At 41.4% G+C, this 12500-nt stretch overlaps 1 protein-coding gene across 3 annotated transcripts in view; it reads right to left on the bottom strand.

The window, feature by feature from the left end:
- Nucleotides 1-733: 733 nt before the first annotated feature.
- The window catches only part of LOC138032728 (oxidation resistance protein 1-like), a 32379-nt gene continuing 20612 nt past the window's right edge, over nt 734-12500 (bottom strand). For all 3 annotated transcript variants that reach the window (XM_068880433.1, XM_068880434.1, XM_068880435.1), the window contains 6 exons: nt 12167-12264; nt 9419-9506; nt 7178-7330; nt 5516-5614; nt 4806-4879; nt 734-3894 (listed from right to left, as the gene is read on the bottom strand). In XM_068880433.1, the coding sequence (XP_068736534.1) occupies nt 3759-3894; nt 4806-4879; nt 5516-5614; nt 7178-7330; nt 9419-9506; nt 12167-12264 (648 nt within the window). In that variant the 3' untranslated portion in view covers nt 734-3758. The remainder of the gene's footprint in view (nt 3895-4805; nt 4880-5515; nt 5615-7177; nt 7331-9418; nt 9507-12166; nt 12265-12500) is intronic.

The following is a 12500-nucleotide window of genomic DNA, read 5'->3' on the forward strand; positions in this document are numbered from 1 at the left end:
TTCAGTGAACTGGATATCCATTGTTTTAATGCAAATAATCCCCCAAAATGAACTGTATTAATAGCGAATGGGAGTCCGTACTCAGCTATTACAACGGCACTCGGGACTTGCTCAGAAAGCAATGGCCCAAAACAAACAACCAATCAACGATGGACCCTAACCCTAAAAAGAGTGGGTGCTCGGGTGCGAAATGAGACACTGAGTTGGAAGTCCAGCAAAGTGACCGTGGCCTCGTAGCTCAGTGGTAGAGCATTGAATCGGCATCGCAGAGGTCGTGGGTTCGATTCCCGTTGGAGCCACCTGAAGAGACAATTGCTTACATAAGTGCGATGGACACCTCTCACTTTCGTGTGTAACAGCAGGAACCCATGACCCGGAGCCTACAACTCTACTGTGTTCGTGTAACGGCGTTTTCACAGACCGATTTATTTTTAGATTGAATTTCCCGCGAATGAGACTCCCACAGGATCCCGATGACCAATTACAAGAAATTAAGCTGACGTCATAGGTCACCGAACCGGAACTGCCCTTGTTTTTTGACCTAGTCTAAAAATAAACCTACTTGTGAAAACGCCGTTTCACAGACGCTGTATGGAAGTTGCATGCTCCAGATGGGCTCCTGATAACAGGTATTTCATAAACATACATTTATTTCATCATACAAAGAAGATAGTCATATCTATACAAAAATAACCACATTTGAACGCTCTAGAAACACAAGGAAACATTCGGATAACTCAACATTGGTTCTCATTTTAATTCTAAAATTATTTCCTCTTTCTCTCTAATGAACATCTTCATCATAACAATTTATCAATTAATATTTAGTGGTATCTTTTCGGTTGAAGAACTAACATAAATTATTCTTATTTATTATATCCAGATGGACAGGAGTTACAACAGTTACACTAGCTCCACGATATGCTTGATTCGGAAGCACAAATAAATTACACAGCTTTAGTCCTTTTTGTTTGCCTTAATTGTGAACCGTGCACGATTTTTCTCTTGGCCTAGCGCAACAATCTTTACCAGTGACGCTAAAACGGACTCGCTTTCTTGTCCAAGGGCCGACAAAGTGCGAACCTGAAGATGCACGACAGCGTCGCCACAGGAAACGTCTTATGAAATTGGAAGTTTTCAATAAGGAGCTTACGCAAGGGCGACGACGCCGCCGCCGCCGCCGCCGCCAACAAGAACGTCGTCTAAAAATTAGGGAGCTTACGATTTTACGACGGCGGCGGCAACAACAACGGCGCAAAACAATGATATCATTGGTTTAAAGAGCATAAATAATTGTGCTGCACGTGCAGCACGGATTTTAGGACGGATTCTTGTGGTACTCTGCATAAGGACGACGTGAAATTACCAAATCCTGAGGTTTTGACGACAACGTGAGCATGCAATAGAAATTCTTTCATTCTCTATTTTCACTTTGTAACTGCTGCTACCAATTTATTTTTAGGATACTTCGCACAAACTGTAAGAAGTGAACGAGATAGAATAACGGCGAAAGACTTATGATAAGGCAAAGTGATATTTTGAGGTGACGTTCTCGTCGACGTCGCCGTCGCAGATCTTAATGTCCCTATTATTTAACAATTAGACCCTTCTCCCGCAAGGGCTACGGGTCAATAGCCCAAGAGGCGAAGCCGAATGGGCTATTGACCCGTGGCCCTTGAGGGCGAAGGGTCTAATTGTTTTAGTATCACCCAACTAGTCGGACAGAAAAGGCAATAATAAAGTTAGCAAATGCAAGTTGAAAATATATTTATTTATATTTCGAGGACTATTTGTAGCGTAGCCAATCTAAATGCAGCATTTGCATTAGTCCAGTAGTTGGGTGATACTAATATTGTAATAACTTCGTTATAACCCCAAGTCGTTCGGAATGGAAAGTGTGTATTAATAGTGCAGGAATAAAATTGGCATGAATTGTGAGGTTGTTTGGGGAGAGAATTAAGAATATTTCGTCATATCCTTACGTCCTCTACACAACCTGAAATATGCTCAATTCACCTCGTTAGGGACCTTACGAAAGGAGGACGACGACGAGGGCTACGAGAACGTTGTCTAAAAATACTATTTCCCGTTACTATAAAAATTTTGCGATTACTCCAAGTCGCTCGGCTTGGAAAATGTGAGTCCACATTCCAAGAATAGAATTGGTAAGAACGGTGTGGATAATTAGAGAGAAATTGAAAAGTCATCGTTAGGTGCTCGCCCCCTTCTTTCACACAACCTCAAATTTGATCATCAACATTTGTTGCTCAACAAGTGTTGAACAATGTTGCACAGAAGTGTTGAACGGAATAGAGCTGGTCTCTATTTTCGTTCACCATCGTTCAACAAGGTTCAACGTGTTGAATGACATATTCACGACACACTGTACAACATTTGTTGAACAACACCTGCAAAATTTGAACCATGTGTCAACGGCTTAAGAAATATCTTAAAACGAAGAGCGCACAGGCCGAACGTGCAGCAGTTTGTCCCTCGTCCACTTCTACGCCGACCTCGTTGCCCAGGGACCCTTCTACTTGGAACTGGACAAGTTAGGTGACATAGCCATCAACGTTCTTGTAGCCCTCCATAATTCAAACCATCACTATCAAAGTCCTCGTAAGGACGCAATTGCTCATCTTCAAAGATTTTACATTAATATGACTAGCATTCCTTTCTTCCCTCGGAAAAAAACAAGACTAGAAACAATTCAAAGGAAAAAAGGAAATTACGTAATGTGTAATTTGGACAATGATCAGTGAGCAGATAAAAATATATGGGAAAGCCTGGGGTCGGGACGAAGCTATGACAACGTTTTGTGGATTACAGACTTAACTGATTAGAGTGTAATGTGAAGTGTTAGATTTCTACTCCATATGAACCATGTGAGCGACAGCCCTAATAATGGAAATGGGCCCACACAAGGACAGAGAAAAACTCTGACCAGGGTGGGAATTGACCCCACGACTTTCGGGTTAGATCACATGGTTCATATGGGGTAGAAACCAAGCACTTCACATTACACCCTAATCTGTTAAGTCTGTTCAAATATAAGTGCTACACGGCCAACGTTTGCAAAAACGTAATCCTTCCTTGTACTTGTACATGTTAATTGCCGTGAGTTCAGTTCCCACGGCCTGCTTCCGTCTGACCTTGTAGCTCCGTCGGTAGAGCAGCGGTGATCTAAGCCGAAGGTCATGGGTTAATTCCCACCCTGGTCAGAGTTTTTATCTGTCCTTGTGTGGGCCCATTTCCTTTTGTGGCTTACAATTTACTGGAGTCAAATGTGACAAAAAAGAAGGGTTCGATACGAATTGAAGACTAAAAGAGAAAGTTCAGCATCAGCCTTTCCAAATAGCCAGAGTACTCAACAAATTAGCACATTCCCCAGGAGTTGCACGATGGAACGTTAGATCTGGCGCATGTAGTTCGTGTATAAGAATCGTCCTCTCGACCAGAACCCGCATATTGCAGTAATTGCTTTTTTCCAGATTGCAATATTTTCCTTTGTTTTTCTTTTATACAACTCCTACCTTTTAATTGGCCTCAAAAATCGGCAACACTGGTTGCACTTACTTTAATACTGTACTTGTATGGTTACATTTGACACAAGTGTTTACGCAAACAACCGTCGTCACGACAACACAACTCGAAAATCACGCGAGTGTCGCCTGGTAACCATAATACTAATTCGTAAAACAAATACTACATGGGAAGGGAGGGACAGGGCATTAATCTGTGGGGGTGGTTGATGGGAATCAGACGAACGTCCATGCTTCCAGTCCGCTGCAAAGAAAATCTTCTTGTGAAGACAGTTGCGTGTTGCTGAAGGTTGAGCAAGGATGGCTGCTTCCGTGATATAGATCTTCATCTAGCCAAAGACCAAAATTTCCACTAAAAAAGAATGGGCAAAGAGAATGAAAAGCAGCATAGGTAAGACACAGGACAAATACATTAGCTAGGAAATTAACTTGGGCAACCACAATGTCGACAAGAACATAACAGAAGGCTGTGTGAACAAAAACGAGTCTCCACGCTTTGTGCTTACGTTCGTCTAAATATATATTGTCCCGTTTCAACATCAGACGATTTGTTCGTCTTCTAGTTTGAAAACGGCCACTGTATAACTGTCTCGCTAGTCGGCGTCGCAAATACAGCAACAACGAAGCTCAACAAGGTCGAACCGAAAGCATACCATGGCGCCTCTGGCTACCGCTATACGGTCCATCGCTGACATTGGAGCACAGCTTACAGCCAGCTGGAATCAGCTGAATGCTGGTTCTTGTTGAGGGAGGAAAACTTGAGAACCCGGAGAAAAACCCTACACAAACTCAACCCACTTATGGCGCCGGCAGGGTCCGGGAATCCAACCTGGGCCACATTGTTGGCAGGCGAGTGCTCTCACCACTGCGTCATCCCTGCTTCCCGATAAAGCGCTGGCACAAAGCAACGACTTCTACTTGGATTGTATGTTTTTTTTAGTTTTTAAGCCACCCCTCTCATGGTCAGCTCATTTCCTCAATATTTCAGCAAGTCTTTAGAAGTTAATCAAACAGAGATCTTGACGATAAAGTTTAAACCAATAAAACCTCCTAACAGCAGCTGTGAGACGGCGGAGACGACTAATTCGTTCTTTTTCGAGGTTATTTTACTACCATTTTCAGATGACATAAAAAGACAGCGATTTTCCCTTAGTTAAATTTAAGCCCATTTGTATATGTCCGGTTGAGCTCTAATAACAAAGGATTTAGGCGCATTTAATGCTCAAAGGAAACGTTTAAACTGGGGTGTAATAACTTGCTTACCCTCCACTACCAATGGCTAAGCTGTCTTTGGATCCCTTGATGAAGAAGTTGTTGTCTCCAGTCCAACAATAGATCTACAAAAAAATAGCGCTGCTTGAAGCTTGGTTTTCACCACGGCGAAAACTGAGCAGTATTAACCTGGCGCATTCGATTGATGTTTATTATATCATTGCCTAGATAGAGAGTACTAGAGATCAAGAGCTGCTCAGTTTGTTCATGTTCCTTGTGTTAATGCTTGTGCTTGCGTAGCTACTAAAACCAAAATCCAGGCAAAACTACCCACAGGCAACAAACAGCTAATACAATTTTGGAGGCAGGCCAAAACAAGTGTAAAATAATGAGCCTGACGAACCCAACTTTTGAGTGTGTGGGCCCCTTTGCTTGTCCGGTCGTGATCTCCGACCGGTTGACGATCTTTAGCCAGGGGTATCGATACACTTTTCTCGTCGGCAGTGCAAATAGAACCCTTTTCGCGAATTTTAAATTTTCTTCTCTACAAACGTGAGCAATCCACTTAAGATACTGCACGGTGAAAACATCTATGATTGCCACAGTCTTTGTTATTCTTAAGATGTCTTAAATCGAGTACACGAAATGAAACGCTTCATCGTTCTCGTCGGATACCTTCCGGCGCCGCCCACCCTTCACTATACTATGCAGACATTGTGGTCAACAAGAAAAATAAAAAAGCTAGAGGCTAGATAACATACCTCGACTGCATTGTTTTCAAACTTATACAAAAAGGACTCTCCAGTACCATAAAATCCCTCGCTAATTTTCAGTGGGCACGAGCAGAGAGCGCCAAAAATCTACCAAGAAACAAAGCAATACAGAAATTCAAATGATGGACAAAAATTTCGACAAGGTATGCATGACCCCAAGAAAACGTCACTCACGTCTCCCACCCCAAACATGCGGGCAAGAAGCTCGAGTGGCTCATTCAAACCTGAAGCATTCTGAGCCTGTATTTCTTTGAGTATATCTATGACCGATAAGTGTAATATTTTAAATATCCACACCGTCCTTTTTCTGTATGTCTGCTTGTCTTTTCAGAGTATACACAAAAATGTAGAAAAAAAAAGACTAAAACGCAATCACACAATTTCTTATCTCTGATGACGATGTTGATGATGATGATGATGTCATGAAGAGCATGATAATGATAATGACGAGGATGCGGATGATGATGTGAAGTGGATGATGACGACGTGAAGAGGATGACGGTGATGATGAAGATGACGTGACGTGGATAATGATGACGTGAAGAGGATGATAATGATGATGATACAATACAATACAATACATACTTAATTGACCACTCCCCATAGGGGCTTTTCAGGGCCGATGAAACACAACGAAACGACAGAACAGAACAACAACAACAACTGTTAAGAATCCCAACTGGCCGGAGGCAAACCAGTTGGCTATTTACAAGTGCAGCTGGGAAGTTGAACCAGGGAGTTCCAGCATCAAATTCAACGAGTGGTTAGAGCGGGTCTTGAAGCAAGCGCCCTAACCACTGGACCATGTCAATGATGATAACGACAGTAACTAAGGCAATTCTGATGATTACTAGCATGAAATACTGGAGATGTTTAAAGAGAAGATAGTTGATAACACTGCATAATGGTGATGATAAAAAAGGAACGAGAGTTTAACAATCACGGACTGTCACCACGTAAGTATCAACTACTGGATTCCTTTCAGCAATGTAATCTGATTGTATAGCATACCACAGGCATCCCAATGATAGTAGCAACATGAAACCATTTGAAGGGTCTCAGTGATTTAGTCATATGACATCCAAGCCGCCCCGTTGACAAAATCCTTTTGAAAAGGGGCCTTGGACGAGCTGGCATAAGCCAATCTGGAAGACGCCGTCCGGGCGTCATCGAGCAGCGTGTTAGCAACATATGAGCTTTCTGAACAAGAGACCAGGCTGCCCAGGATATCTTGCAGCTTAATGTAAAGGACTACGACGGGTGTCACGGAGGCCGCAGGCTCGAGGCTGTCCGAGACTGATTTTTCAATTGCCCTTTCGCCCTTGGTTTTGGCTAAAAGGAATGACTAAAAAGTACCTTCTTGAGCCCACGGTGAACTAAACCCAAGAGATCATGTTGTCACTTACAGCAACTGCTGACCGGAAGAAGGGCCTGTCAGGTCATCATTTTTAACCGCGCCAAAATAAAATTCATTACCCAGCAAAAACAAGAGAACGCCGGGAAGCAAACTAAATAAGGAGTTTAAGTACAAGACATTTTTTAGCAACGGACGGCAACCGGAAGTGAGCTGTTTTATTCCCAGACCCGAAATATTCACTTCCGGTCACATTTGACCAGTGCTTAAAATCCCCTTCTTTTTAACACACTCACTTGGTGCGCGTCATCCGTGACTACAAGAAGAACTGGAGTGTCGTAAAACTCCATTTTTCTGTACAGTGTCTTGAGTGAGAAGCCATGTTGAAATGTGCTGTACACCAGCACCCAGCAGTGACCAACGGTCCTTGATGGAAGGCAGCGGTTCAACTAAACCAAACAAAATTGATAGGAAATTAAACAACTCATTACTCACTGACCTAGCTCTTCTATGCTGTGCACTGTTCACATGCCACTCATGAATCGCCGACATCTTTATTTCACCGTTATATCTGTATTCACCATCAACATCATCATCCTTGTCGCCATCATCAACCTCATTAATAGGGAGCTTAAGCACGCGCGTTTTTGAGACGCGGACGGCAACCGGATGAGAACATTTTGCGTGCCAGGGGAGTAGTGTCTCCCATATTTTTACACTAAAATTTATAAAATACACTAAAATACACTAAAATATTTTTACACAATATTTTTAAAATATTTTTACACTAAAATCATCTCTAATAGAGAAACGATATTTAGCAGCGTAAATGTGGCTGTGTGAAGACAAGTTAAGGGGGAAAACATCTCACTTCCGGTTGCCGTCCGCGTTTCAAAAACGCGCGTGCTTAAGCTCCCTATTATCATTTTTCACATCATCCACGTCACCGTCACCGTCACCGTCACCATCATTTAGGGATTTTAAGATCTACGACGCGGTCGTCAACGAGAACGCCACAAAGCAACAATATCATTGGTTAAAAGAGGAAAAATAATCGCGCTGCACGTGCGGCACGCATTTTAGCACGAATAATATTGAAAAAAAATACTCGATTCTGATTGGCTAAGAGCAGTGCAGTTCAAGTGTAGCACAGTGCAAAAAGTGTAATACACCAGTGCAAATTACACATCGAAATTCTGGATTATGATTGGCTAATAAACAATAGGGTTTGGTCAGAACCAATCAAATCTTTTGTTTTCAAATCAAGCGTGCGCCCTCGATGACCCAATTTTTGGCGCAATTTTTTCCCTGACTGCGTGACACGCTTGACTTTCTTCTGCTTTCAAAGACTACAAATTGCACTCGCCCTACGGACTCGTGCGATTTTGGTCGTCTTTGAAACAATTTACTCGTGGTTATTTATTCCAAATTGCACTCGAAATCATATGATTGCCTATACATATTTTTGCGGTGCTGCTCTTCATAACAACGACGTCTGAAATCACCAAATTTGAGGTTTTGAGGACAACGCGAGCGTACAAATGTGAATCTTTCATTCTCTAATTCTACTCGGAAACCGCTCGTACCAATTTATTTTTAGGATACTTTGTCCACATCGTACGACGTGAACGAGATGTAATAATCGCGAAAGACTTATTACGATATTGCAAAGTTATATTTGAAGTGAAGCTTTGGTTGACGTCGGCATCGTAGATCTTAAAGTCGCTATTATCATCAAGCACCATCGTCATCGTTTTCTCATCGTCCTCTTCGTCGTCAACACCATCGTTACCATCAACAATGTTATCACCGCCCCCGCCATCGTATCGTCATCGCCACTGTCCCCGCGTCACTAGGGAACTTTCAATTCTAGGACGAGAACGACTATGAGTACGAGATTTTCTCATAAAGCAACAGTGAGCGCGCGCAAACCAGCGTCATTTTGGCAGGAAAAACGTGATACCATCGTCATTTTCGTACCAGGGACCCGTTTCTCGAAAGTCCCGAAACTTTTCGGGGCATTGTCGGGTGTCAAAATTCCGTTTGTATCTAAAGAACGGAAAGGATTTAAGTCGTCAAACTTCACAGACATGTTTCTTTTAGCTAGCTTAAAAACATCTTAAAAGATCAGCTTTCCAAAACAAGCGGTTGGCAGTTTCACAAATGGCTTTTCGGGTCCGGAACGTTTTCTGGACTTTCGAGAAACGGGCCCCAGGTTTTGCAAAAATATCGTCTTGTCAAAACAAGTCACCAATACGGTACCAGTTTTGGCATTTTTCGATCAGGAAAAGGCTCAGTTACTAGCAATAAGAATGACTGAGCAACCTATGCTGATAGCACAGAGAAAGATTAATCGTCCGGGTTATAAGTTTTCTAAGTATTTTCGCAAAAAACGGGCGGTCAAATCTCGTACTCGTTCTCGTCCTAGAATCTAAAGGTCACTATTATAACTAACTCTGTCAACATCACCATCGTCTTCAACTTAGTCATCGCCATAGCCTTCGATATCATCGTCATCATCACTATTTTCCACTTACCTTTCTCAGAAGCTCTTCCCCGAGTATCTCTGATTTTGAATCCATGTCTGGAAGTGTGTCTTCAACAAAATCAGGAGAAGGTTTGGGCCTGCAAAAAACAAATGAAGAAAAAAATAAATAAAATAAGCCACTTCACACCCTTACATCGGATCAGTACTGCCTTGTTTCCAGGGAACTGCATAATTTTGTTATCGTAACAAGGCGCAATGTCAAGACGGAGAAAAGTCAGGGATGACAAAAAAACAAAGGAAAGTGAGCTAGTCGGCCGGCCAGACAGTCAATCGGTTCCATCCGGACACAATATCATATTCAGAGGGTCTCTTTAATTAAGAATCACGTGAATATTAACATGATAGCATTAATTACCATGTAATTTAGAGGAAAGAGACCACTGACAAGTTGGCTCAGTTGGCTCGGCATCGGACTACCGCGTAGGAGGCCATGAGTTTAATTCCGGCCGTACCAACACTCAGAATCTTCAAATAACCACAAATGGTAGGCCTTTCAAGTCTTAACTCTCGGATAATAACTATAAACTATCATCATCATCATCATCATCATCATCATCATCATCATAATTATTATTATTATTATTTCGTTCATTCGCACGATATGTTGTTAACGTGGTTTGTAAACTAGGCATCAAGACACGACCTATGGCCTTAGGTGTCTAGTGTTCTTCTCAAGATTCTTGCCGTTCCCAACAAGGAGGCTTTTTGTAGTAATACCGTGCAATCTAGTCCAATTTTCTTCAACGATGTTTTCAAATTTTTGCTGAACGTCCCTAGTGCACCAATTACAATTGGTACGACAATTACTTTTCGGCAGCTCCAGATTTTCCCAATCTCTCTTTTTAATTCTTGGTATTTTTCCATTTTCTCTTGTTCTTTTTCCAGCACTCTTGTATCAAAAGGGCACGCGTTATCTATCACATAACATGATCTTTCTATCTTATCAAGAACAACTACATCAGGTCTATTATGCTCAATTTGATGGTCTGTTTGAATTCGGAAGTCCCATAACACTTTTACTGGATCGTTTTCTATAACTCCTTCAGGGTCATGATCATACCACTTGTCTTTGCATGGGATGTTGAATGTCTGACAGTTTCCAATGGATAACTTGGCCTACCTTATCACATTATTATTATTATTATTATTATTATTATTATTATTATTATTATTATTATTATTATTATTATAGATATATTTTTAAACAGATTTATTCGAATTAAAAATAAAGTTATTTATATTAATTATTATTATTATTATTATTATTATTATTATTATTATTATTATTATTATTATTATTATTATTATTATTATTATTATTATTTCTAAGTGTGTGCAGTGGTCTGGCCTTCTTTTTTCAGCACAATGTGGCCGGCTTGGCAATCTCATTGTGTATGAAGCCACGTAAGAAAAAACAGCCATAAGTCAAAGGGACTTTGCCAAGTGCTGGAACATGTAGACATACATGCAAAAGACCAAATAAGAACCGCGCACCGGTGGATCAGTTGGTTGAGCACCGGGCTGCCATGCAAGAGGTGGTGAGTTCGACTCCGCCCGGACCAACACTCAGGGTCTTAAAATAACTGAGGAGAAAGTGCTGCCTCTTCTCGGAAAAGGAAGATAAACCGTGGCCCCGTCTCACAACCCTTCACCGTTGATAAGCTGTGTGGGACGTCAAAGATACCACACACTAGTCGAAAAGAGTAGGGCATAGAGTTCCCGCTGTTGTGGTCTGGAGTTTCCTTCACAAATGTGGTCGGTTTGCATAGCGTAATCTTCTGAATGGACTACTGATCGATGAGACCACATAAGAGGAAACAGAAAGTAGTCAAATTGAAGGAGTTCAAGTGCTAAAACTGGTAAACTGGTAAACCTGGTAAGAACTGTTATCATATCTCTCAGATAGTACGCGCGCTGTGATTCACATTAGGCTGATTTAGCAACAGAACGGGAACCCTAATTAGCGACGGGAGAACGCGCGGAATAGTCTGGATTCTACTCTAATCTGACCTAATATGGAAAATTTTCTGCGCGCACCGTCGTCAACTGACGTTCCCGTTCTGTTGCTAAATCAGCCTATTGGCTAAATTAGCGGGCCGTCTCAGTCTACAGTACGGCCCGCTAAATTTGAAATTTCGACAAAACATTCTTTTACTAGCAAAGGTTTCATGTTGTTTCTGTTACATAAACTTGTAAAACGGTTTGAATCTTGCAAGCAACTATTTTAAAAAGCCAAGAATATTTCGTTTTTTTTTTTTGGCTTTTGACAGGACAATCTTTGTGGCAGTTGAACCTTCCGTTTAACTTCAACTAGTTTCCTTCTCCGCGCGGCTGATTACCACAGAGATACCATAAACATTTTACTAACTTCGTTTTCTCGGTGCGTACTGTAAAATTACGAATCCTTGTTCTTTTTCCTGTTGATTTATGACCCAAGCACGAAAACTCGGTCCGTTATTTTGCAGTACGGACCGAAAAACGAGGTAAGACCGTATTCATAAATGGCGGCTAAGTAATTATTCTTTTGTCTTTATGCTAATCATCCTAACTAGCATCGTAAACACGATCAAAATTCAAAAGAATTTTTGTTCTAAAGTGAGGCTAGTTAGGATGATTAGCACAAAGACAAAAGAATAATTTCTTGACCGAAATTTATGAATACGGTCTATACCATCAAGAGAAAAGGGAAAACTCTATTCAGCTTTTTTACAGCAAACCACAATTTCTTATAACTGACCTTGTCAACACCTTTGCAGCTTTTCCAGGTTTTGTTCTAAAGCCATAAAAACCTTTCTTCACTCTAGCAACATCTCCTTCACTGAGCGTTTTTGTCAACTGCGAGACAACACGAAGTTCAATTATCATTCTTGATACTTCACGGGAGTGAAGTGAGAAAAAAACAAGATATGACACTACAGTGAAGTGAGTATTTACTACAGTCACGCCAAGGACCAGTTTTAAAATATATCTGCTTTCAAATACCGCAGTTTGAATTTAATGTTGTGTGTGAGAGTAAAATTATTTCTGACGACACCTGCTGCAAAGTGAAATCAACCTCAAGTGCAGTCGTG

Source organism: Montipora capricornis, chromosome 14, assembly GCF_036669925.1.
Source record: "Montipora capricornis isolate CH-2021 chromosome 14, ASM3666992v2, whole genome shotgun sequence".
Taxonomy (NCBI): domain Eukaryota; kingdom Metazoa; phylum Cnidaria; class Anthozoa; order Scleractinia; family Acroporidae; genus Montipora; species Montipora capricornis.